This window comes from Amblyomma americanum, chromosome 7, assembly GCF_052857255.1.
Source record: "Amblyomma americanum isolate KBUSLIRL-KWMA chromosome 7, ASM5285725v1, whole genome shotgun sequence".
NCBI lineage: Eukaryota > Metazoa > Arthropoda > Arachnida > Ixodida > Ixodidae > Amblyomma > Amblyomma americanum.
The window spans coordinates 22383340-22410308 of record NC_135503.1 but is presented as its reverse complement, the minus strand read 5'-3'; the positions used below and the strand labels follow the sequence as shown (position 1 = coordinate 22410308).

The 26969-nt window shown below is 44.5% G+C and overlaps 1 protein-coding gene across 1 annotated transcript; it reads left to right on the top strand.

Moving 5' to 3' along the window:
- On the top strand, positions 1-26952 carry LOC144098673 (PAX3- and PAX7-binding protein 1). Its single transcript, XM_077631482.1, has 19 exons — positions 1-272; positions 2262-2455; positions 3746-3851; positions 4972-5080; positions 5626-5738; positions 7451-7542; positions 8488-8621; positions 9252-9441; positions 10335-10455; positions 15286-15373; positions 16146-16279; positions 16811-17010; positions 17395-17524; positions 20464-20582; positions 21790-21866; positions 22397-22463; positions 25337-25483; positions 26045-26187; positions 26855-26952. The coding sequence occupies exons 1-19, from the start codon at positions 77-79 to the stop codon at positions 26913-26915; spliced, it is 2421 nt and encodes an 806-aa protein (XP_077487608.1). The 5' UTR covers positions 1-76; the 3' UTR covers positions 26916-26952.
- The last annotated feature ends 17 nt before the right edge of the window (positions 26953-26969 follow it).

Here is a 26969-nt window from a genome sequence, read left to right as displayed (position 1 = left end):
GCTTTGCAGCTAGCGCAGCGCTTGAGGCGCTGAGCCGCGGCACTGGAGCTAAACGCCAGGCGTCGACGTGTGTACGATGTCCCTGTTTCGGAAACCCAACAGAAAGTTTCGGCAGCGACTGCACCACAGTGACACTGAAGACGAGGCTGACAGCAACGCTGCTCCGGAGGAAAAGTCGCCTCCCCGCGTGGAGCCGCCTGTTGTTGCAGCTGAATCGGACGATCCCAAGGCACCGGCATCGCTGCTTAGTTTCGGTGATGACGAAGAAGAAGGTGAGTGTACTGCCGAATCACTGGACGGTTGTGGGTATGTGCTATATTTTGAAAGGCTAAGAACAACAACTGGACGGATGTGCCCTGTTCTGCTTCGCTATGTGGTACAGGCAAGAGCGGTACACCCGGACCTTACTTAGTTCACTGGGTTGCCCTCATACGTAACATGAACGAAACGGGAAGAGAGAGTGCCCGCACTGAAAAACGTCCACTCTGTGCTGTTTGGTTATATGAGTGATTCATATTGTTCTAGTGTGCAAGGTGTTGGTAGGTCACTCTTAAATTTTGCTGTGCGTCGAAGGAAGAGCGCGCCTGTATATGTTTGCAGTCGCGTACATGATCGTTACATTAACTGTTTTGGTGTGAAATCGCAAATGATATGCTCATAAGTGTGTGCATAATCTTTTCTCCTTTACCTTTTACACTGTATGTAACTTCTCTTGCTGTTTGTGCTCATAATCCTGGACCGGTAGGAAGAGTAGATATGGCCTCTGTGCTGACTACATTCTTTAATTTCAGATAGGGCCACAAAATGCCCGCAAGCGTGTACTTTCAAACAATTTGTAAGAGATCAGAACATGGAGATGTACAACCTTTGCTAAAAGGTTAGAGCCCTGGGGGTTTGCTTGTTTGCTGGGGGGCCTTTTAGTGGGGCTCCAGTAGCATTCGTGGAAGACCTACCCATTTGAGGGGGCAGGACCAGAGATCTTCTTACCTTCAGATGATTTGGAATGCTAGGGATGTATTACGAACCACGCAGTGTGGCTCAGAAGCAAACTGCCTGGGCTCTAAATTTGTGACAAGGGCTGTACAGGCAGGGGGACGGTTTTACCACTGATGCATATGTATGTATGTGGGCATTTGGCAGCACATTATATGGAAGGTTTCTGTGATGTTTGTGTCTGCATAATGCTTTGTGGGCTTTAAGGGGTGACGTGTGTTTTGTAAGTGAAATTTTAGATTTTTTTTCGCTTAGAGCAATGACATTTGGCCTGCTGATTGGAAAGTCCACTGAATGATTAAAATAAAACATCTCAAGTAGTTTTGGCATATTGTGAATTTTTATATGCTTTATAAGTGGCTGTCGTGAGGTAGATCCATTCGATTGTGTCCTTTTTTATTGCATGCTCCACTCTGAAAACTGTTGTCCACTGCATTTGTTGCTTGAGTTGGGAACAACTGGGCAGGAGTTTTTGTTTTCACACTGGCAGTATTTGGTAAATTAAATGTAACATGTTTTTTTGGCCACAATTCGCTATCATCTGGGTCTTTGAAGATTTTAGGTGATAAATACGTATGTTGTTTACGAATGTGGTAAGGAACTACTCACCCATATACCTAGTATGCCTAGTGTGACACTTTGATATCGGAAGCCTGTTCCAGTTATTTTCAACGGGAAATGTATGTCATGACTCAAGCTTACAAAAAGGGCAAAAAAAAGAAACACCAATTTTGTGGTATGACATCAAACTGTGTCTGTTGTTGTGAGGTAGAGCATCTACTTGGTCTGTTATGTATAATTTTATTAAACTTAAAATTGCAGCAAAGACACTACTGTGAAATGAACAGATGCAAGCCTTCTGACTGTCGTCTTGATTTGTGTCACAAGTTCATTGTACATCCCAAGGCCCCTGCTCTGGTACATAGTAGGGGTGTTATGTATCTTACCTTGGTAGAGCATTGGGCCGGTTGGTATATGTGATTATAGGATGATGTCGGCACTACCTTGTGTTGTTCTTTACACATGTGTTATATATCTTCCCCTGGTCTTGTTGAATGTCTTGATAAATCTGATGGCTATTAGTTAATAGGTTGCATCATTGCTTTCTTACCACTTTGGCTGCATTGTGCTTGCCTTTTGTAGACTCAAGCAGTATGCGTCGCATTCATATCAAATGGAATGTGTTGGGTACCCTTCAACGATGTTAGTGTGTAGTTTCTGCTGCTTCTGAATAGAAATTCAGGTATCTGGCTTTTGTGCTGTTACAGAAACAGAGGTATTCAAAGTGCGAAAATCTACGTACAGCCGGCGACTGGCCAAGCAATTGGAGCGTGACCGTAAGAAAAAACTTCGCGAGGCCACGAAGGTGGAAGTCAAGCCAGAGCCGGAGCCTCTGCCCAGTGCACTTCCTGAAAAACCAGCTACACGACCTTTTAGCGATGAGCTTGAGATCAAGATTAAGGTGAGTATGCCAACAAACTTTTTTCTTCACTACTTATTAAGAAAATGATCTCAGAGATGAGTTCCGTGGCTCCCTTTGAAGGTACTTCTGCCAGATTAAACTCCACTGACCTCTATTGGATTCCATCAGCTTCTGTATGACTACTATTTACTTCTGTATGCATGCATTCTTCAAGAGTCTAAGCGATCGCAGGGTACTGTTGCATGTCAGCTTAACTTGCGATGGAAAGCACGCGGCCATGACCTCGTCAACAAACTTCAAAACTTCTCTCCCTATGTAGACCCAAGTCTTGATCAATGTCTGACCAGTGCCTAGACACATGCATCCTACATACAACATCGAAGGCAATCTACATGATGTCATTTTCTCAAGTCATTATACAGGACGCCTTATATATTGGTGCCGCAGGGATGGAAAGAGGGGCTATATGACTCTTGTCATATCCACCCCCATGGGTCAACTAGTCAACAGCACCTCAATCAAACCCTCTAACCCCACTTACACAGAAGAGGCCACCATCTCCCTCGCAATAGCCACCGACCACAAGCAGCCATCCTTGCAGACTCTCATAACGCTTGCGGAAATCTCACCTAGGGTCAGGTCTGTCCCCATGGCTACTCGCTTCTTAGAAAGCACCCTCCTCATCAAGCCATTGTTATCTGGTTCCCTAGTCACCAGGAACCATCTGTAGGCAAAGAAGCCACCCATTGGCATGCAAACCTCTTCTCCACAAGGTGACACCTCCAAACACAAGCTACTAGCTTGACATGTCCCCCATAACTTTATACTCCGAGATCCTAGCACGCTATCAACTATCTCACATTCCTCTCACCTGCAGTATCCAACACTATTCTCCTGGCTTTGTCCCCACTATGGGGAAGTAGCTAACCACACGGTGTGGGCTTGGCAATTCAGCCCTATCTTAGACCCTATCCCCAAACCTTCCCCAGAGCAGTGGGAGGCCTTGCCGCTTAGCGATGACTTAGAGTGCCTGTGTTGGCTAGCAGAAAGGGCCACTACAGCTGCGATGACCAGTTGAGTCCCTGACTAGGGGCCCCACCCTCGAAGCGCTCTGAAGTCTGTAATTAAGTTTACATCATCATCTTTGGTCATATTGCATGTTATATTCTGCATGTATCCCAGGTGCTATAACAGCATAATGCTCAATTTGGATATAGCTACTGCATTTCTTTTCATGTAAACATGTGACATGGAGTTAATAGGTAATGGAGAAGATATGATTTACTAGTTCTTAATGCTTCGCGTTGCCCTCTGCTTTCAATGCTACAGAACACATTCAAAATCCTCAACGCGGAGGAGATCCGGGGATCTGACAGCGAGGAGGAGGATGAAGGGGAGGGCCCTCAGTACCGGCGTCTCAGAAATGTCATCCAGAGTATGTATTTCCTGTTTCCTTTACAGCGATAACTGTTAGACGCCTGTCCCTGGCTTGCGCGTCGCCGTCGGCATAACCGGTGGGTGTGTTACCATAGCAACTTGGGTGTGGATTACACCACATAAGATTTGTTAAGGCCTTTATTAATGCTGTGCGTCTGTTTGTGTCTCTCACCTTATGTCACGGCCAAGCTGGGCCGCATAAGCCTATGGGTGGCTCTGTTTGGCACAGCCGCTTGCAAAAACTAAATGCCTACGCATCTATCGCTGAATCTCGCGTTACATAGTCTTAACCGTCCTGGGGTCATTTTTACCTCTATCTTTTGTTCACTGAAGTCACATGCAGTACCTTTGATACTGGTAACACAGCATTCTCGTGCATATTTGTTACTGTCAGAGATGTGCACATACCCTGTTTATGCTAGCTCTGTCTAATCGCTGCCTTTTTTCACATTGTGGCGCAGCTGTGCCACAGGTTGTAGCGTGTAGCCTGTTGTTTCAAATATTGGTGCAGTTAGGAATCTACTTAAACAAGTTGTCTTTGAACATTTTCATAGGAACTAGCAAGTTTTTTCTAGCTCATTGAATTCAGCTTATCCTTTAATATGTCATCCAAACTTTTTTGCATTGCGACATGACTTTTTGCTGCTTGCTTTTTCGTCTTACTGATTTTGGTGTGAACCATGATGCACCTTCGGCATGGTCACAAAAGGACATTTAAGTTGATAATGAAACTACAGTGTGGGTGGGCTATGAATGAGCTGTTTTCATCGTTTGAGTGGAAAGCAAAACCAAGTTGATGCACTTGCTAATGGCATTGCGAAGGGGGCAGACTTTTTTTTCCACAAAGTAGTGTGAAATCCAAGTGAAAAAAGAATTCATTGGCTTTGAAGTTTTCGGCATTCTATATTCATGCTTGAATGTGCAGAATTTTGCCAAACTCTCTCAACCACGTAGCTTTGTTTTCCACTGGCATATAAGTGCATAGGGCACTTCTCACTTGGCCTACTTTTAGATTAGTAGTAGCGCTTGTGGAGTCACTGTGGCTTGACGCATTGACGTGGGTGCATGTGTGCAGTTTGCCTTTGTGAAGATGAGAATTTTTTATGACATTAATGCAGGCGGCGTCATTCCTGATGCGGCAACAATTTATGCACTGAAGAAGCGAAGGCAGATGGCACGTGAAATGGGCGACTTCATTCCCCTTGAACAAGAAGACCAGAAGGGACAGTGAGTAAAATGTGATTTTTTTTCTGACTTGGCTTGGTCCTGAGGTGCTATGCTTAATTAGAGCTGATTTAAACCTTGATGCTTTGTACATTCTTGAGTAATGTACATTCTTGAGTAAGCGGGTGAATAGCAAGCAAATGTATTGTGTCGCACATACATTCAACATCACTTTGTCATGTTGAGCATGCAAAGAAAACATGAACCAAATTTGCGGGTATACACGAGATCAGTTCACGATCGGCCAGCATACATGCTAGCTTTGATAACCACCTTGGGGCTGTTGCTTTTGGCTGTCATTGATTAGATAACACATTTGTGTTGGCCAGTCAAAAATCGAATCTGTAGAGATGAACAGCTTTACGAGTTTGGCCTCTTCGCTCCTTGGAGAGGTGGTAAGCTTTTCAGTCACATAATCAAAGTTATAGCAATTCTCTGTGCTTCTTGTCTCTGTTTCTTTCATTACATGCGCACATTTTTTTTTTGCTTTGTCTTGTATTGCATGCCACAGCTAGCTGACTTGTTACGTGCTTTCGTCTGCGTTTCAGTGGCGAGGAGGAAGACCAGAGTGAAGAGGAGGAAGGCCGCATAAACTTCACGGTGAACACTGCTGCAATAGAGAAGCAGCGCGCCCGGGAGGCTCTCATCCAAGCACAGGAGGGTGAGTTATGGCATTGCAGGCGCAAGCTGTCATCACCCAGTATCTGTGTTTGCTGCACAGTATGTTTATTTATTTAGTCATACTGTAGTCTAGTGCAGGCCCTTACAGGAGTGAGGCAGATAATACAGGAGAAAAAAAATACTAGCACAAAATTTCAGGGGAAATGCGACAATAAAAATTACAAGAAAAGCTTATTCATGTTACGCAGCCATTCTGTAATGCAGAAGAAAACCAATAAACAGCAGAATCAATGTCTCATCTCTGAAATAATGTTGCAGTCTAATTGGCGAATAAGACTAAAATGACGTGGTATTTGCGCAGGCGTGGTATTTGCAGTGTCATGCGGCTATTCTTTCCATGTCTCTATGACTGATGGAATGTTTGGGTAGCGTAGTGGCATTAAGCCTGTTAGTAAATGGCAGTGCAAGCAGTTGTATTGTGTCGCTGATTTCAAGGGTGTCAGTTGGATCAATTACGGCGGTATTTGCATATTGATGGTGGCATGGTGGAAGTGCATATGATGAAAACTTGGTTTCACTGAGAAAATTGGTGAGATTTGGAAATTGCGTACCTGCTTCCACTTATTTGTTATTCTTACGCTTGTATAACTGCATTAATTGGAAAAGATAAATTTTTCAATCCACTTTTTGAACAGACTTTCTGTTTTCTGCTCTTTTATTTTTTGGATAGGATTGCTGTAATTCCACTGCAGTGTGCATGGGATGGCTTTTTGTCTCCTGGTCTTGATGTATTGATGGGAGCGTCTGGGTGGTAAAAACAAAGTTTACATAGGTGCCACCTCATGCAATAGCGTCTAGGTAGTTGCCAAGCTGTGGTTACTAGTATTTGGAAAGCATCTAGGTGTGAGCCTTGCGTTGGTCAATGGCATGGGCATGGTGGGATTTCAATTATGCACATTGCTGTGAGGTGTTACGTGGAGTGCAGCTGTAAGAAACCTAAACTTCTTTTGTCTTGTGACTGGATTTTCTTCCCGATGTTGGTAACAAATTACCACAAGCTGCTGCACATGTGCAAAACTCCTGTGCCGTGTGATTCTTGTGTTCCGCATTTAACCAAGGCTTGCTATTGTGATGTGATGAGGCTTTTTTCTGTATATATTAGTTTTCTCTATTCTTGCAGCTTGTAATTTCTGGCAGATTTCTAAATTTCTTACACCACTAAACAAATTGCAATAATTAATTTACAATGTGCTACCGTTATCATGTATTGAAAGATGGCCACTGAGGCAGAGGTGCTGACAACAAAACTTAATGAGGCGCATGGTTGATCGGTAAATTTTTCTTATTTTCTTTCTGCAAACCTATGCAGTTTTTGCTATTTTTGTAGTGTGTATGCTTAAATCGCAACAGATACATTTTGGTGGCTGCTGCTTGTTGTTGAAAAGAAAAGAGGGCCTGAGAGTACTGCAAATGAGCTTCATAGGCATTCACCTCATGCGTGTGCTTTTCTTGGTGACTGCTATTGCGCGTCATTTTGTTTGGCCGAATTCTTTTATAATATTTGAACCAGTTTCTTGCTGCCTTAGCACAGCAATAGCTTCTGTGGGCATGATCATTAAAGCTGAAGGGTCATGTGCAGGAAATAGAAATTCTAAGAATTGTAATGATAGCTCTGGCTCCATGCCAAGGTAACACTGTTGTTGCCTGACTGGTAAAACGGGCGCTGAAAGGCATTGCATGGTTGGCGTGCAGAGCACAGTGGGGATGAGGTGGCTCGTGAAGATGTTGCTGAGTTGGAGCGCTGGGAGCAGGAGCAGATGAAGAAGGGCGTCAGCACTGCACCGGCAAGTGCACACTTCACTTTCCTTTTTGGCCGCATAAGCTCATGCGAACCGGTTTGAACTGGAATGCAGTGTTGCTCTGGAGCAAAAACTGAACGCAAAAATTTTGCACTTCGACACCTTGTTTCTTGGACATATTCATGCTTTTCTTTCCTTTTGGTTGTATGAACCAGTCTGAGCCAGTTCAGAATGGCACAAACTGTCACTCCAGTGTTGAACCCGAACTGAACCTGAAAGGCCTGAATCAAACTGAATTGGAAATTTTTCCAGCCCCCAATTTTTGGCCTGATTTGTGTGTGCTGCTGTCACAGTGTCAGTAGAATGTGTGCTTGTCAAACTACAGGGATGATTCCCTCTTCCGTTGTGTCCTGCCATGCAGAGTGAATACAGTTCCAACTGTAAGCAGCTTGCTGAAAAGCAAAAAGCATGTCTAGCAAAAATAATTAACAATTTTAAGTATGTACTGTGAACATCTGACCCAAAAATATTTGTCAAAATTAGCACTGTTTATATAAAAATGACCCACAGTATATTTTTGAAATTTGGAACAAAGGTACTCAAATAGTATAATTTAGAATTCCAGCTGTATTCTTGCTTATGTCTTAAAAAACAGTGACAGTAGTAACACCAGCAGTGAAGGGTGTACATATTGCCTTTATGCCTTTACAAAATATGTTACACCTTTGCTGTGAAACAGAATACCTTCATGTGCCTTTTGTTCTTCATTACGGTATAGATGTATACCACCAAAAGGTCATATGTCCGTGCTTGAGATATAAACAGCATCAGGGCTAGGATTCTAAATTACGTTGTGAGGGAAGAAAGTTTAATCTTTTTCTGTTGTAGTGTTTTAAGGCAGCTAAGTTGTCACAAATACTGCCTCTCTGAAGGTGAAGGTAGCGATGTAAAGGCATCAGAGCTAAAATATGCCAGTATGCTTGTGCGCAGGTTGCAGCGGTGGCAACACCCGATGAGCCCTGCGTGGTGCCAACATACTTCACCGAACAGCCGCCTCCAATGCCGCCAGTGCAGGACCGTCAAAACCTCAGCTCTCAAGCTGTCCTTGAGCGGGTCACAGATCGGTAAATGGCTTCTTAATTCTACTTCACAAGCTGATTTCAACTAGATTTGGTTCCGAGTGCATGCAGTTGCATCCACGAAGTATGCAAGTGCTTCGGAACCTTGAGGAGCAAATGGGCAGCGAGGCCTGACCCTTTATTCACTCAGTTTGCTCGAGTGCTGTCTGTGCAAATGTGGTTGCAAGGGAGTTTGGAATATTCCTGCATGGCAATCTTCCTTGTTTCTTGGAATGTTAGTAGGCAGTAAGTCCCTCGGTCATGCGCTCTGTGCCCTAAGAACTTTTGACAAAGGTTGCACCTATTCATGGAAAATGGTACCTAGTATTAACAAAAGCACTAAAATATACATGCTGTATGATTCTTGAGCTAGGTTGCAAATGCATGGTGAAAGCTTAATCACTGCCATTATCGTCACCAATTGGTTGGCCTCTAGGCCACTTCAAATCACCAGTTTGCAGGTGACTTTGAAATGTTTGTGACAGCGTCGCATTGCGCTCAGGAAAAAGCTTGCCCTCCTGTGCGTTCCTGCTCAGTGTACTGTCGCATTCCTTTGTCTTTGCAGCTGTGCATTTGTGTGCAATTTTTGCGTTTCTAGTGTCGTGCTTGGCTTGAAGAGCCGTGGTGCACTTCCAGGCTCAGCACGGTGCGCGAGATGTTGGAACTGCATCGGCGGCAGAAAGTGCAAGCGCTGACCGACCTTGAGGCATCAGCTGAGGTCACTGCACGGCTACGTGAGGAGCAGCCGCAGTTAGCTGAAAACTTCCGCTTCTTCCAGGAGATGCGCTCTTACGCGACTGACCTCATTGAATGCCTGGATGCCAAGGTGCGTAGGAGTACCCTCCTGATGCCTCTTTCACTGCCCTTTAAAAACTGGCCTGACAACACAGAAACTGTAAATGTGGGCATGCTAAAAAACCTACATGATTATACAGCTTTTCCAATTTTTCATAGGTGGTTGGCTTTGCAACATAGCAGTTGCCTGATTGTGTGGTGCTAGGTAGCTTCGTATATTTTCAGCCACATTTGTTCGTGGATTGGGGACTATCATTAGTTACTGAATGCTGATGTTTAGTTATAAACTGCTAATAGTTTGCTCTTGCTGCTTAAGTAGGCTCTTATTGTTTGTATGGAGTCAATGAAACGCCACATTGTGAGAAACTATATGTAAGCTTGTTTTAGCTAGTGCATGCTGGATGTGTCATTATTAAAAAAAAAAAAAGACTCGTTTGTGGAGAATGGAAAGAAGCTTGCATTAGAAGTTTTTGAACTCTTGACTGCAACGTAGCGGTCAAAGGCTGGCTCTTTTCTTTAAAACTTCTTTGCCAGCATTGAAATTTTAGTGTCAGTGGATTAACCTTTTATTTTACCGTGCTTCTTTGGTTGAGGATGGCAAAAATTACTCTAGGGAAGTTCCTTTTTCCTGCTGTTCTAACCTGTGGCAACTGAATCCTGACAAGATGTGGTACATGTGTAGTGCTAAATGCTATTTTGTTGTTAAACGATACGATCATTAGGGAGCTGCTTTGTCTTCCATTTTGTATGCGTTGAATTGGACGCAAGTCAAGCTGGTAGATCGATGACTATGGCAGTTCGTTGCTGTGGCTTCTTTAGGAAAGAAATAGGCTGAGGGGCATTATGGATCACCATGGTGCACAATGCATTTCTGATTGCACATGGGCATGCTGTGTCAGTCAGTTGAGTGTATTCTTTTTGCAGACACCAATCATTCTAGCCCTGGAAGGACGTATGATGTCACTGTTATGCCAGCGCAGCGAAAAGCTCGTTCAGCGCCGGCACCAGGATATCAGAGACCAGGCAGAAGAGTGCAGCCTTGCAGGTGCATTGCCTTCTATCAATCGAATCACTTCTTTGGTGGTACAGTAAGAGAGAGCGCTATTTACATAGCGGTTGGACTTTTCTGTGTTTATCTTTTAAAAACTCGGCTAAGTTTTTCTGGCAGATTTTTGTTTTTTGAAAATATTACCGTAAAAACCCGCGTATAATACGAACCCGAATATAATACGAGGTGAAATTTTAGAGACGCGAAATAGAAAAAAAAAATTTATCCGCGTATAATACGAGTGAGGTAAACCAGGTAAGCACGAAGAAAGGCATTTATTGCAATTGGACACCGCACTTCAATCGCTCTCATCCTCAACAGCGCTTTCTTCGGAGATTTCTTTGTCGGACAAATCTTCCCACAGGCACTCATCTTCTGTGCCATCGAGGGCGTTTGATATGCCACACTTTTTGAAAGACCGACGCACAAGGTCCGCAGGAATGCTCGCCCACGCGTCCACAATCCATTTGCACAGCGTGGCTGGCGATGCCCGCTTCAGCCGCCCAGTCGGCGTCACTGCAGGCTCACCTGAGCGCATCCACTCAGCGTAGCACCGCTTGACCGCGTCCTTGAAAGGCTTGTTTACGCAAACGTCAAGTGGCTGCAGCTGGGAAGTCATTCCGCCTGGGATGACGACAAGTTCAGTGCCGCAATCGCGTAACACTCTCTTGACCGAGTCGGCCAAATGGCAGCGAAACGCGTCCAGCACGAGGATCGACGGGAAGGACAATAGTGCACCGGGCCGCCTACACCACACGGACTTCACCCAGTCAAGGACAAGACCCTCGTTCATCCACCCTTTCTCGTGGCACCTCACGATGACATTCCTTGGCAGCTCCTCACCTTTCGGCATTGTTTTGCGTTTGAACACGACATAGGGTGGGAGCTTGTGGCCGTCTGCTGTGCACGATAGCATGACCGTAACCCGAGTCTTCTCGTTGCCGGTAGTCCGGACGCAAACTTGTTTGGAACCCTTCTCGTGCACTGTGAGGGGTGATGGCATGTCCAGATAAACTGGCGTTTGGTCAGCGTTGCCTATTTGCCCTAGCTGAAAGTTCTTGGACTTCCGTAAAGAAATAATGTGGCGCTGAAAAGCCACCAGCAGCTCTTCAAACGATTCGGGCAGTTTTTGGGAAATCGACGTTCGCCGCCGTAACGAAAACCCAGCACGGCACATGTACCGGTATATCCAGTGCTTGCTCGCTTTGAAGGCGGTGCTTGGAATACCTTTTCCTCTAGCAAGCTCCCTAGCTTTTACCTGCATGAGCTCCACGCTCACAGGTAGATGTGCGGCTCGCTGTTCTCTTACGAACTCCGTCAGGGCCAGTTCAATTTCTGGGTATGACCCATTCTTCGGGCCGCGAAAGCTTCTTCGCGTTCCGCTGCAGGCGAAAAGTGCTTCCTTTTGTCGCCGCCATCCGCGGATGCTTCCCTCGGTGACGCCGAACTGCCTCCCGGCCGCACTGTTGCCGATGTTCTCGGCAACTAAAATAGCCTTTCTCTTGAAAGCAGCCGAATACTGTTTTCGTGGCCCTGACATCGTGCTCCTCCACGGCAGAAAAAAAGAACCTTCCCTTCGCGAAGCGTGGTCTATGCGTCGGCGCGTACGCTGTCAGGAAGGCCACGCTAGCCCTAGCCACGCCGTCACGGGTAACGAAGCCAAGCCGTAGCCACAAATCAATAACAAAGCCAAGCCGTAACCACGCGGCAATAACGAAACCAAAACTTAGAGCAAAACTGAAATTTTTGTTCGGATCCGCAAATAATACGAGGCGGAAATTTGAGGTGCTAATAATAGGAAAAAAACCTCGTACTATACGCGGGTTTTTACGGTATTTTCTGTGGATGAACTTTATTTTTTTTTGCGATATAATGGGGTACTCTTGTGCAGTGTTAAGTGACCTAGAATTTCTCTTGACCTTTCTGTCAGCCCGTCATTCCATCTACCAGTAATTACCCCAAAAATGGTCGTACTTAGAACTATGCTTATAGGAAGAAATGCTTTTTGACATTAAAATAGGAATGGATGAAACCGTAAGACAAAGCCGGTGACAGAACTGGCACTGAACTGTATCGTCGAGGTAGCCAGAACATGACACTCTTTCGGGGCACTTAAGCATAGCTTTACATCAGTGTCCTTCAGGAGCCTACTTAGCCTAAGCAGCTGCCCTAAGTTTGTTATGGAAATTAACAAGGACAGTGTACAGCACAGTTTAATTACAACTTATTTACATATCAACCAAGGCTGTCAGTATCATACAAAATGATCAGGAACGTTAGGACAGAGCTTGCTTCTCACGAAACCCCGTCAGCTTGGCCAACCTAACCAGCGCAAAACGTAGCGATTCCTCGTTCTTTGGACCGGCTCCAGTACAAAGTGTAAGCACCAGCACGAGTTCGGCATCCCATTCCGTCTCCAAAAGGCCATTTCACCAGTAGCACGCCGGTGCCCTTCAGGTTGTTTACTCGCAAGCACCGTGTGCATTCTGCAAAGCCATTTACACACAGTTGCAGCATAAACCACACGCTCAAAAGGACAGCAACAGCCGAACAAGAGCCAATATGCGGCCGGGACTGTATGCACCGCTCTGTCCACATTCGCTTCTTTGCTGTCCGCCTCGGGCACATCTGGTCCTCGTCATGCGGCATGCTGCTGAACTTCCATATTTCACGTCCCTCTCCAAACCGGATGAGTCTGCATGTCAGCTGTGCCTTGCAGGAAGGAAGTGGCCTTCCAAGGTCTTGGCTATTCGCAGTCGGCTAATTGCTGCTAGCAGGCAGATTTTGGTGAGCGAATACATTCTGTGACTCTGTTGTAATTTCTTAGCAGGAGTATGATTCTGCATCTTAAAACTAGTAGTCTTGAGTCTGTGTGAGAACTCTGTCAGCATCACTTCAAGCCATCTGCCTGAAGCCTGTGCTGAACCAGGCTTGTTTATTTCTCCCGGTTTGCTTTGGCACATGGAGCAGCGCTTGTGATCTGCACAATACACCCCTTGCTTGGATGTGTACTTTGTTTTCATTGTTCTTGTATTTTCAATTCAGCAATTATGCTTTGCTGGGGCCGTGTGGAGAGGTTTTTGTCACTTGATTTCGCCCCCACTGCTCTGCGCATGCGCTGCATTGCTGTAGCAACAGAGGTGCGACTAAGCACGTAATCTTCTTCCCGAGGCGCCAGCGTGCGTTGCAAGTTCAACTCGTGTGCTTGAAAATTAGCGCCAAAGTTGCAGGCAGTAAGTACAGCTATAGCGTTGCAAGCTTTGTCTGTTACCAGCACTGTGCCTCGCCATGATGGGCGTCTTTTCAGCGGTATCTGAAAAAATTCTTAAAAGACATTTGTTGGATTCAAAGAGGCAAGAAAACATATAGACAGGATGTGCACCATCACGTGAGGCATTTGTGGACCCTCAACTGGACTTCCCCTCCACCAACATTACTTTCCTAACTGAGCAATCTTACAGTCTAAAAGGTTCTTGCATGCAGATTATCACAGCTGTATAAATCTCATGACATTGTGCTTATGTCATCGAGACAGTTTGTAAAGCACACACTAAAATAAGGATGTGGCATACACCACGAACAGCTTTGAAGGTATCAAGTACCTATGGAGCAAGGGTACTATCACAATGAAAAGAGATGGCAACACAGAGCGCATGGCTTGCAGCACAATTGATGCAGCGTCAAGTTGCTAGCCCGAGGTTCCTAGTGCTGCTTTGCCACTTAGCTTAGCATCAACGAAAGCATATCGAAATTCAACACGAATCATTAGCTAGCACGCGGGTGCATTTGCATTTCGCCTCCATGAAATGAGGCCACTAAAAACTCCTGTGTGTGACACAGGTGTTTGCACTACTCTAACAGTGCCTACAAGGTCCACAAAGAATACTGATAATTTATTTTCCTAAGTTTCTGCTATGTAGTACATGATGCTGGAGTGGAGCAGCGGAGTGATTGCCCTTCGCAAGGAAATGCAAATGAAAACAAAACAAATCCTTGCACTTAGACCTTCGTCACTGCTGTTGTGTTTGCAGAGTCACAATGCGATCTGGCAACACTCACCACCTGCGTACTTACTCAGTTAACACTGTCCGGGAAGTAGATGACTCCACTCGGTCAGCTTTCTCCCCCGGCACTGTTCAAGTAGAATACTCAAGCAAGTGACTCGAACTTGCATCGCATGCTAACAACCGCAAACGGCTTAGGGGCTGCGGTGCCGATGCGCCTAGCTGTGTCTCTGTTGTTATAGCAATGCTGCACATGCGCAGTGATAGTTGTGGTGAAATCAAGTGATCTCCCGGGGCCGTGTAAAGCAGTGAAATGCTGTACTCACTGCCACCTCAAGAAAGAAAGAAAATATCTAGCCAACATCGCCCACTGTTTAAGTGCCAGCCACGTCCTTGGATTCATGATGAGATTCCTTTGGTTGCCTCTGTTTATTTAAATGTCACGATGTGGCGCCACTTATGGGGAGTGGTGGCTTACATCACTGCATAAGCTGCTGACATAGCTTGTGAATGCTCTTGTATAAGATGCCACCTTGCAAAGAGAAAGAACAAAAATTTGTTTGCCGATTTCTAGTGTGTGTCACTAGTTATGCGGTGCTGTCTCCAGCTTGCTGCATATGCAGAGCAGGCAGGAAAGCCAGTAAATGGGAGAGCTGAAAGGTGGTAGGGGGAGGCATTGATTTGCCAGAAACCGGCTGATCTGATCTGGTTGGCGTTGACCTCAAGGAGGAGTTGAACTGGCAAAGCATGGCAGGATGACATAGCATTATGTTCAGTTGCGCATGGGATGAGATAACCGGGATGTGCCCTTTTGCGCTTGCAGTGAAGGGCCTACGGGGACTTCCAGCAGAGCCTAACAACAGGGGTAGCCAGCAGCGCAGCTGGAGGGCAGCTGAGCGCGAGGGCCGCAGGTGAGGTTCATCTCCTCTTGTTATTTTTTTTTTTCTTTTGGCCCACACTCCATATGGCCAGCCCCTGCCATGGCCTCTGGCATTGTCCGAACTGGTGCACACATGGTGTGGCTTGCAGCTGCCGACACTGACTACAAATGCAGCTCATGCTGTGCTATCCTGCATATTTACAAATCGTGGCCAGTACAGCTTGTGGCCCTTTGTATTCCCACGTTGTGCGTACTGGGGCCAACCTAAAGGATAATAAACAGTTCGAAGCGCTCATGACGAGGATTAATGAAGAAGCTTAGTGTTAAAATATTTGTGCCAGAAGCAGCAAATGTGTAAAAAAAAGTTTTCATCGCAAGAAAAAAAATGTTACATCCAGCAACTAACAAGTGCCTGCTGCTGCCAGAGGCAGTCGGTGCAGTGCCATGCCAGAGCGCCAGGAGGCAGGGATGGGTTTGATGCGCCTATTCATGTGTGGGCCTGTGCTTAAGTCATACTGTGTAGTGGACGGAATTTGTGAATAGGCCGCTAGTCGAGGATAGAGTAGTGTATGCATTGCATTTTAGTGCTAAAGGCATGGTGTCGCAGGTAGGGCTGTGTGTAGCAGAGAAAATGGCACTGCATGCCTCACTGTGCCACAGATGTGTCCATTTGGTCTTCTTGCCAAAAAGAGTTTTGCTAAACTGTGGGTGCATTGGAGCCACTACAGGAAGGTGCCTGTAATGAGTTATGTATGTGACTTTGGCTGATGTAGTCTGCACAAGAGCACCCCGTGTGTTTGCAGAGTGCGCAGGCGCAAGGCTCGAGAGGCACAGCAGCAGGGCTTAGTACAGCAGAGGAGCCTGGCACACTACGAGGGCATGTCCACCGACGACGAGCAGCCCGATGCTGACAGGCTGGCCTTTGACAAGGAAAGAGGTATGTGCATTGAAACATAGCCATGCTGGCTTATTGTGGCACCAGTAGCTAGTGGTGAAGCAACTTGCAAAAAAAAAAGTGGCCGGTCAGTATTGTAAATTGTCTTGTAGCATTTTAGGTGTGATCTGTGCTATTCCTGCATTGCCCATTCCAACAGCCTCCTTGCAAGCCTGGCAGCTGTGGTCAGAGCAGTAGTTTTTTTCATGCATTTTCATCAAGTGGTTTAGGTATACTCTTTGGCTGCGTAAGAGTGTAGGCCAAATTGTTCCTAAAGCTTGCAGTTTCATACATTGTGTCCTAGAAAATGCACGTCTGTACCTTTCTTTTTTGTTACTGTATCTAGTTATTGTGCTTTACTAATGGTTGCATTCAACTAATGGGTGTGCTGCATTGCATTCTTGTGCAACAGATACACTACTCTTACCGAGACATTTATGCCTTGGCTGTGCAGAAAAGAAATGGAGTGGTTGCTAGGGTAAAAACTAGTTCCACATTGAAGTTTGACCTGTGGTTGGGTCGCGCTGCTTGCAGAGCTCATCCTGGATGATGCGCGCCACGTGTTTGAGGACGTGACTGAGCAGTTCAGCAGTGTGGCATCGCTGAAGCTTCGATTTGAGCGCTGGAAGGCAGAGTTTGGGGAGTCGTACGAGCAGGCCTACATCCCACTGTGTCTGGTCAAACTGCTGGTACCCTTTGTGCGGCTGCACACGGTCGCCTGGAACCCCATCGAGGTGAGGCTGTGCACGCCTTTCAGCAGACTGGGAAATTGAGCAATTAAATTTTCTTGATCACACCAGTAAAGCTTCAGTCGTTAATATATTCAAAGCAAGTCGCTTAATTACAGCAGTGGAACATGCAAGCTTGCACTGAATTGAACAAATAAATATTCATTCTTTTCCTGTACATTCAATAAATGAAAAACAAAAGGACATTATGAAGAATTTTGTGAAAGGCATCTCATTTTTTTGTGTTTGAGTAGTTTATTCACGTGTTTTGCTTACTGACACAGTCGACCGCACCCTGTTGCTCTGTAGCACTGGAGACCTTGGTCACAGAGGCTGCCCATAGCTTAGTGCTGCGATATAGTGGAGCCCTGTGTATTTGCTTGTGTGCAGAAGCCAGAAAGCCTGGAGAACAGTGCATGGTACGAGACGCTGCTCTTCTATGGCCAGGACTCCCCAGATGATCCTGACCTTTGCTTGCTGCCTCGGGTTGTCGAACGTGTCCTTCTGCCCAAGATGTCGGGTATGGCAGCCTTCACTCTTCGGTTAAAGCAGTCTGTTTTAATTACTGAGAAGATTCTTTAGAAGAGAATACCTGGCTTACCCTTTTATTCTTGCTTGGTTCTTTTGTATGTGACTGGTTGCAGCATCAGTGGCACGCCGAGTTGTATTTGCGTTCAATTTGTATATTGTCATGCTTGTTATTTTTCTGTCGGCATTCACATTTTTGCTGGAGTAATGAAATAGAGGGAAAGCAGCTATTTTAAAATAGTTGCATCATTGTTATTAGTAGAGATCTGGTTAGGTTTGCAGGGGTTTAAGGTCCCAGGGTGACTCAGGCTATGAGGAACATCAAAGTGAAGGGCTCCGGAAATCTCGACCACCTGGGGTTCCGACATCGCGCAGTACATGGACCTCTAGAATTTCGCCTTCCATTGGAATTCAACCGCCGCGGCGATAAACCAAACCAGTAGACATCTGATATAGCAACCCAGGGAAAATAAGAACAAGGCAAGAAGTGAGCTCACTTTCTCAGTTTTGGGAATTACAAATTTACAGTCAAATGTTCAAGCAAATTTAAGTTAGTAGGTGAAGTATAATATATAATTTAATACTGCCGTGCCTCATTAATATGACCCTTGTTAATATGGACTACTCGAATTGTGGAAGTTTTACTGGGTATCAAACTTTTTCCATGTTTTTTTGCCTTGTTAATATGGAAGCTTGCTGTCCAGATTATGAACAGGATGAAAATGCACCGAGCCCATTGGGGCCTATCTATTCTTACTCTGTTAATATGGCCAGTGATCAGAACAAAAGCTTGACTACCCCAACCAAATGGTTCTTTTTCCAGTGTTTTGGCACGTAGTACCAGCGGAAGACGCAGTGCAAAAGCGCAAATGGGTCATTCCATGCCAACTGATCCAGACTTTGTGCTTCACCATCTTCAATTTCTTTTTAAAAGATCGTGGTTTATTGTGCTACTACGAAAAACATTATTCAAGCTTGTTTTTGACAAAGAAAATTTTTTCATGCCTTGGCCACCGTCTTAACATTGCAAGCGGTAGCAAAACTAAAAAAATTTAAAAATTTTACTATTTATTCTTTATTTAGAGATACCCCACTTTGCCCAAAGATGTGCAAGGAGAGGGGTTACAACTTGGAAGCAACAGATATTCATTAGCACAGCACACCTGGTTACAATCGATTCCACTCTGTTACGGTTCTCGCAAAAAATTAATTAACATAAAGGTTCATTCTAGTACAGCATTCTCAAATTTTGAACTCATAATTAGTTCTTTTGTATATATAGTGCAGTTGTTTAAAATAAATATCTTTCACATCTTACACATGACTATGATACTTTTTTGTGTAAATAAACGACATTGCAGTTTTATATTACATACAGTTAATTGAAATGAATGTTTTATTTGTTTTTCATGAAAAAATGCGCAGAGGTACAGAAATATGAGATTTTGGAATTTTTTATCGAATGTTGTGTTCTCACAGTATATTTTTGTTGTTGTCCAGAAGTCAAAGAAGCTGATAAAAATGTTTTAGAGACTAAAAGACATCAGCTGTGTCAGCAAAAAAATTCTAAATTTGAGAAAATTTGCTTTTCGAGACATATTCAGCCATCAGTTGCATAGTGAAGTGGTTCTAGTAAAAATATGAAAGATAGTAAGTTGCACACTATCATTCAGTGGCATTTATTTCTGGAAGTTTAATCTGAACTGTATTGTTTTAAGCAAGAAAATAATTTTGCAAGTTGAGTCCCTGTGTTCAACCTCATTGTTGCTCCATGCTTGCTCTTCACTCCTGCGCACTTTGCCACCGGCTGCAAATATACACAGAACAAGGGCTCCAGCTGCCTTGGTGGCTCAGTGGTTACGGTGCTGGGCTTGCACCTCATGTGTGCCTTTCCATTTGCGATATTTCATGAATTGCTGTGACGGGAGCTGTCTCAGCAGTCTCTGAGGCACTGAGAGATGCATTCAGTAGCTATCAGTCGACTTAGTACAGATTTATACTACCGGTTCCAGTGATGCGAACTGTCACAGTGAAAGAAATGTCATCAGTCCATGAGACACCGACAAGCACCTAATAGACCATCAGGAGCTTCAAATTGATCTATGTTATTTTTAAGGATAATGACAACGAGCATATTGCATTTGGACTTCCCAAAATTGCCCAATTTCTCCTCCACTACCCACTGCTATGCCCAGGACAGCTCTCCTTAAGGACAGTTTTGCTCGGGAACCAAAGTGTACATATGAACGAGGTATGACTGTATGAGGTATGAGGTATGACTCTTAGAGATGTTAGCCTAAGCAGAGCGTTCTTCCACTGATAAGACGTAGGAGATTGCACAAAAGAACAAATTTCAGGTTGACAGCTCCACAGTCATGCAGCAGCAGCAGCAGACTGGAAACACCCCCAGTGCACAGGTTGTACAAAGCAAGTGCCACCACCCCTCAAGTCTGGGCGTGGTTCAGCAAGGGTGCAGCATAGATAACGATATGTAGATAATATACCAGCATATTCACCAGTGTATATGTAGGCATATCTGGTATATCTGCATAGTCTAGCTGAAGTGAAGAAGTGGATGTGTACATAATCAGGGCATGTAATGCAGAGAACAGATAACCGACAGCCCTTTAAGGTAATGCAGTTGATTTCAAGGAAAGGTAAACTCATTAAGGCGCAGAAGGGAAGTCGGGGGGGGGGGGGGGGGGGGGGGGGGGGGGGGGGGGGGGGGGGGGGGGGGGGTCTGATGACATTGGAAAGTTTGTGGGAAAAGGGTGGCCACAGCTGGCACCAAACAGGGCTAACTGGAGATGGCGATCAGTGGGAGAAGCCGTTTGTCCTGCAGTGATTGTAGTTGGGTTGATATCTCTAATTGCAAGTGGCTGTGTGTGCAACCTTTGCTAAGGTTCTACCATTTTCCTACATTGTGCACAGCACTGGCAGAGAAGGTCTGGGATCCAATGTCCAGCACCCAGACGCTGAACCTGGTGCGGACGGCCAAGAAGTTGGTTGAGGATTACCCAACTGTTGGTGCCCAGAGCCGGCACTTACAGGTTTGTTTCTGCTACTGCTATCAGTTTTTGCATGCGTGCACACACATGCCTTGCCTGTATGGGTGTACTGTCTATATTTGACCGACTATTTAATCATATCTTAAAATGTTTTCACTTCGTCGTCTCTCTTGGGCTGTGGGAAAAAGGCTGTTGGTGCACGTGCATTGGATTCCAATGAAGCAACCAAGGGGGGACGCGGCCCTCAAATCTCGATAAATGGCCGAAAATAAATCATTGCATCCGCTCGTATGCCTAGTTTTCTATGCTGTCCTGGAGTTTCATAGCGGAAATCCACTGGGAAGTAATCTAAAAAAATTTTGTGTAATGCGGTGGTACTGCGTATCAGGGAAATGCCTGAAAATTCGTCGTTTTCCTCGTTCATTACTGTTTTCTCTATTTTGCCAACGTTGGTTTTGTTGCACTCCCAGAAATGCGATCTGTGCAGTGACATTCTTGCTTTTCCATTTTGATGAAGTCTAGATTTTTGCTGTGATGTCATGTTTGCAGGACACCTCTACGCCAACTGCTATATGAAAGATGAAAACAAGAAATTAAAAAAAAAAATATCTAGTATATCATCACGTGCAGCATGCGTCCAGAAATGCATTCATAAATGCGTTCAGAAACTCTTCTACCACAGTTAGTCTAGTCTACAGGCATTTCACAAGGTGTATAAGACAAAAAAGTTTGTATAAAAAAGTTCATTTGATCTAATGCTGAAATTTTGTGCAATTAACTTTGAAAGCATTGCTAACGTGCTGAAAATTTTTATCAAAATTCATCAAAATCTATGAAACTGGTGTTGAAAGCCGTGTTCCCCTTAAGTTAGTCAAGACTAGGGAAATTACCCCTGTTGACTTTTTCGCAATGTTTGGTTGGCAGAAATAGATACCATATTTGTGGAGAGTTCTGCAGTTGGAGGCTTAGTTTTCCTTTTTTTTCACCTTGCTTACATTGAAGCTGCAGTCGTAAGAAGTTGCCTGTGTGTGCTGTATAGCTTGAAGTGGCAACAATAACAACACCAACAAAAAAGCCATCATGCTTTGCTGCTACATATGCAACTGCGTTGTGCCTGCTGATATGAAAGAATTTTCTGCAGTTTTGACTGCTGAGTGTTTCAGCAGTACAGACACATTCCTTTTCTCTTTTTTTTCTCATTGCTTACGCATGGTACGTGCAATCTTGTTTTTTCTAAATTGAATTGCAGAACTTTCTGGCAAAGGTAGCGGCACGCATTAGTCGAGCACTGGATGAAGACGTCTACATTCCCCTCTATCCCAAAGAGTGAGTGAGAACCCTGCAAACATATTGCATGAACTGCACCACACACTCTTATTTTTTTGTCCATTCGTATATGTAAATGGCATGGTTTATGTTTCAGCATAAGGTGTTGTGCCTAGTGCACGTTAGCCGCTGTGGGGGCTCAGTGGTTATGGTGCTCGGCTGCTGACCGGAAAGACTCTGGTTCAGTTCTGGCTATGGTGGTCGCATTTCCATCGAGGCGAAATGCTGAAGGCCTGTGTACTGTGCCATGTCAGTGCACGTTAAAGAAATCCAGCTGTTTGAAATTCTCCCAAGCCCTCCATTACGGCGTCCCTCATAGCCTCAGTCGCTTTGGGACGTTAAGCTTCATAAAACCAGACCAAACCTAGTGTACGTTAGGGAAATGATTTCACACTGATTTGAAAAGCAGTTTTGAATAAAATGCGTTTATCATCATCATTTATTGAACCCTTAAAGATCCCGTCAGGGACATTACATGACCCGACAGTAGTCTAGCAGCAGTTTTTAATCGTGACACTGACTTCCCACAGGGTCCTGGAGAACCGGTCGGGGGCGCCCGCTGCTTTCTTTCACCGGCAGTTTTGGTCTTGCCTCAAGGTGTGTATTTTCAAGGCAGACATTATAGACTTCGCACATTTAGAAAATTTAATTTTGGCTGCATTTAGTAGTGCACAGGCTTTCTGCCGACCTATGTTCTTATCTCAGGTGTGTTTCCTGCTATTAGTACAAGGTTACACCAGCATTGTAAACTGCACTAGAATCTCGATGACACGAATCTCAAGGGGTTGTGAAAAATACTTGTATTTTCCGAAATTCATATCGTTTAAAGCAAACAAAAATTCTTTTTCACATAAGCACGGGAAAGGCATTTACGCAAATCTGTTTACGAAACATAGGATTTATTTAGTACCGTGCACAGCCACTCACTTGCAACATCGTCGTTGCATGGCCCGAGCGCCGCCACTCCCTGCTCAGAGTGCATACTACACGACTGGCAATCCCGGCTTTGGCGATATATAGGAATGTGTTCAGAATCTCAGAATTTCTACACGTTGCACTGTGGACGAGGAATTCCAAAAATTCTTATCATCGAGATTATGCTGTAAATCACAAGCTTAGTGATGAGTTCATAGAAATATCCAAAATTTATTATTGACATTTGAAACACTGCCTGCTTTCTCGTACGCTAGTTTCTGATTTGTATGTATAGGTAACGGTTGCATACTTCTGTTTCATTAAGCTTGCAAATTTTCACAGCTTTGTACCTGTGCACTTTCTTTACACTATGTGTCAGCCGAATATAAGGATTGTGGATAGATATTGTTAATGCTAGTAAAAGGCAGATGAGGTCACTTTTATGCTGTTGAACTTTCAAGGCCAAATGCATGCATAGAGCAAGGGAACCAACAAGTACACAACACAAACCATAATGAAGCAGTTGTACTGAGCTACAGGATAAATGTTACCACATGCTCAACCTAGCACCTTTGTTGCTGCGCAGAAAGATCTGTCGCTTATATCTTTTCTTTAAACTTTATCACAGTAATCCAACCCTGAAAAATGCACTTAATATGCCACCAGCTTATGTATCAACGCATTTCGATAACCCTTGTAAAGTAGGAATACCCCACTTTTGAACTGCATCTAATCAATATTCCTTTATACCTAAAACAGCATCAGAGTGGAACTGCCTGCTTGGAGCACTGTTGCTTGTCGACACTGTCTTTTCTTTTAGCCACATGTTCTTGCAGGTAATGTTGTGTACTCTTGCCTACCAGCGACCATGTTATGCTTTGTACGCCACGTCATATCTGCTTCCTTTTTTGCTTTGTTGAACCACAAGATATTGAGTGTTACTGCCTTTATGCTATATCTTGAGCATCACTGCTTTTTGTTTAGTTTCCTGACTCCACCTTGCCCTGTGCTTCTGGCATAGAACAATTTGCTACTTACACGTGTAATCTTTGTCTCGCTTGCTGTTGTCATTAATTATTGCGTGATCTCTATATTGTGTACCTCATGTGGCTTCATAACTTACAATGCCGTGTACGTTTGTTCTTCCCCTCCCTTTCTTGCCCCCCGCCCCTATGTCCATGGAGCCAAGAGAGTCCCTGAAATAAATAAACAAAATTGTTACCCCGCCGCGGTGGCTCAGTGGTTAGAGCGCTCGGCTACTGATCCGGAGTTCCCGGGTTCGAACGGCGACTGCGTTTCAATGGAGGTGAAATGCTAAGGCGCCCGTGTGCTGTGCAATGTCAGTGCACATTAAAGGTCCCCAGGTGGTCGAAATCAGTGTTGTAGGCGTTACCGAAAAAAAGGAACTAAATACGTTACTCGTTACGCTAAGAGAAAAGGAACGCGTTATCCCCTACGTTACCCACAAAATAAAGTAACGCGTTACTGTTGCCATTACCGAAAAAAAGCACCGCACGTTACTTTGCCTTTACTTCATGGCCATTAAATTTAATTAGTGCGTCTTCCCCTTAATAACTGACGATAGCAATTGTATAAAGCTCATATTTCACATGGAACTTCGAGCCCAAACAACCATTTTATGCGAAATCCCGATTTAACGAGAATACTTTGCGCAAATGGTGCAGAAGCTTAGCAATGTTATAGTAGCTTAGAGTTACATGTGTTGGATTCTAACTCTGTGGCACATGGTGAAGCCATTTTATGAATGTGAAATTAAGCATGAAATGACACTTCATCATCAATTCTAACTTCAGAAAGAAAACATCGCTGAGCTCTCAACAAATTTACAGTAATTCTGAAAAATGTGATGTTCCAAAATGCTCGGTATGCTTCCACTCTGTAGAGAGTTGTGTGTGAGTGGTTCGTGAAGAGGAGGTAGGTGAAGGCAAGTTTGTGAATGCGTGTTCGTGCACGTGTTTCGTGGTTTATGGCTTGCACGTGTTTCGTGGTTTAAGGCTATTCTGTCTTTTTTTTAGTCGGGTGCATCGTCGAGGGCAGGTGTTCTGGTATGCATGGGAGCCGCAAAAAAGGTCGCCGAGGGCAGCTGTTTGTTTATTTGCAAATGACTAGGTGCTCAGTGCTTTCTTTTTCTAAAAAGGGGGGGGGGACAACTGGATAAAAAAAAAGTAACTAGTAACGTGACACGTCACGTTACCGAAAAATGTTAACGTAAGTACGTTACTAAGTTACCGAAAAAAGTAACGTGCTACCGGTAACGCCGTTACTTGTAACGCGTTACCTTTTTCCTTTCTTCTTTCACTCCCTCATTTATTCGTTCCCTTACAATTCAGGTGTACTGGATATGTGAGACAGACACTGTGTCATTTCATTTCACCAAAAACCAATTGTCAATTTTCAACAAAATTGTTCTTATTCTTTAAAAATCTTGCCTGCTGTTTTCGCTAAGGATGCCACTGCTTGTTGGTGTCAGTGAAGACGAGGTTGGCTGGTGTGTTGCGTCCCAGTTGTTGACCTTGCATGTCTTTTTGTTTCAGCTCATGAAGAATGTGCTGAGTTGGCAGGGCCTTCTGGCTGAAGAGCCACTCAAGGAGCTGTCACTGTGCAGTCTGCTGAACCGGTACCTCATTGTGGCCCTGCAAGCGTGCATTGCTCAGAGGGACACTGTCGAAAAGTGCACCCGCGTGAGTACGGTGCACTTAGTGCGGCTCCAGACTCTTGGCTTATATGAGGGTTATGCGAGTGGCTGCTGCGTTGTCCAGCTCATTGTGCAGGCATCGTCCGTTTCATTACAATATGTGCTTAAAGTGTAAAATGGCCATTGCTCTACGGAGAAGGGGGTCTTTGTCCCTGTGTGTCTCATGAGAAACATCAGAAGTTGGGAACAGTACAATGAAAGCTACACTTTTACCGTCAATGCAGTGCAGCTGTTTAGAGCTTTTGTTGCATTGAACACTTCTGGCTAGGATTATTACGCACTCTGAAATTTTTTATCAAGGGGTGATCAAAAGAGGATGAATTTAAATGTGTGATTTGATTCAGCGTCCAGCCTTTCTAATGCTTTCTGCTGTTCGTAAGGAGTGTGAAATATAGATGGAAGTTGTTTAGAAGGGAATAAGCCTTTGCAAAGCACTCTGTGTTGTTTTTCTTAAGAACCTCTTGAGCTCCTTTTAACTAGAACCTATAGCAGTGGCGCATGGTCCGTTGGTTAAGATCCTGTGCAAACATGTCACTGCTGCTTACAGGTGGTGTCAACATTGCCGACAGCGTGGTTACGTGGGAACCCGCTACCACAGCTGGAGCTGCTGACACGCTTCCTACGGCTTTACCGGAAGCATCTTGAAGGCCTCTGTGCTTCATCAGCACTGGGACCAGACATGCATGCCAGGTCTGTAGATAAGTGGTGATGGGCTGCAGCCTCTTAGGTGCTCCACACAGTTCATAGTCTTGTTTTATCACAAGAAACCCACTGACCTTGCTCAGTCAAATGGTATAAAAGAGACCATGGTGCATTTTACTACTGTTATATGAGTACTGTCTTACATTGCATGAAGAAAACTTGCATGGATTGAAGTCACCTTTGTGCTTCTATCCACAGAATTTCTATAATGCTTTGCACTCTTCCTGTTGTTACATATCTGATCTGTTATTACTTTAGCTATGCTCTCTGTGTTCATGGTAATAGTAGTACCCAGATGAGCATTGTATGCTCAGGGGAAGGTTGTGTTCTTGACATGTACAGTGTTCTTAAAGAAGTGCATGTTTTGTGAACCCGAGATTAATCACATGAGTCATGACATGACAGTACCTTTTTAGTCACTATATCTGTTCTTATCTTAACAAAGCATTCATAGCTGAGCAAGCTACCTCTTGCCTCTGATGGGGAACATTGGCCATATTTGGCCCTGAAACAATGTCACCATGAACATGTGAATTGCATGCACACTGATTACCGGTACTAGAACTTGTCTCTTGATGTGGAAAAAGAGGCCATGTCAAGGCTTTTTGTGAGTTCAGCCATTCCCTAAACATTTTCTTTTTTTCCTTTCTTATAGGGATGCCCTGGAAGAAGTTGGAAAGCTGTTGGCTTCGCTATCTGACAAGGCGAAATCATGAATAGTGTCACAAATAAAGTCTTTTTTGCACCACCCAATCTTTGATGCCTGTTGT

Coding starts and splice junctions, on each gene's coding strand:
- LOC144098673 (XM_077631482.1), top strand. CDS start 77: ATGTCCCTGTTTCGGAAACCCAACAGAAAGTTTCGGCAGCGACTGCAC. Junction 9,442..10,334: donor TTGAATGCCTGGATGCCAAG/GTGCGTAGGAGT, acceptor TTCTTTTTGCAG/ACACCAATCATTCTAGCCCT. Junction 26,188..26,854: donor GGACCAGACATGCATGCCAG/GTCTGTAGATAA, acceptor CCTTTCTTATAG/GGATGCCCTGGAAGAAGTTG.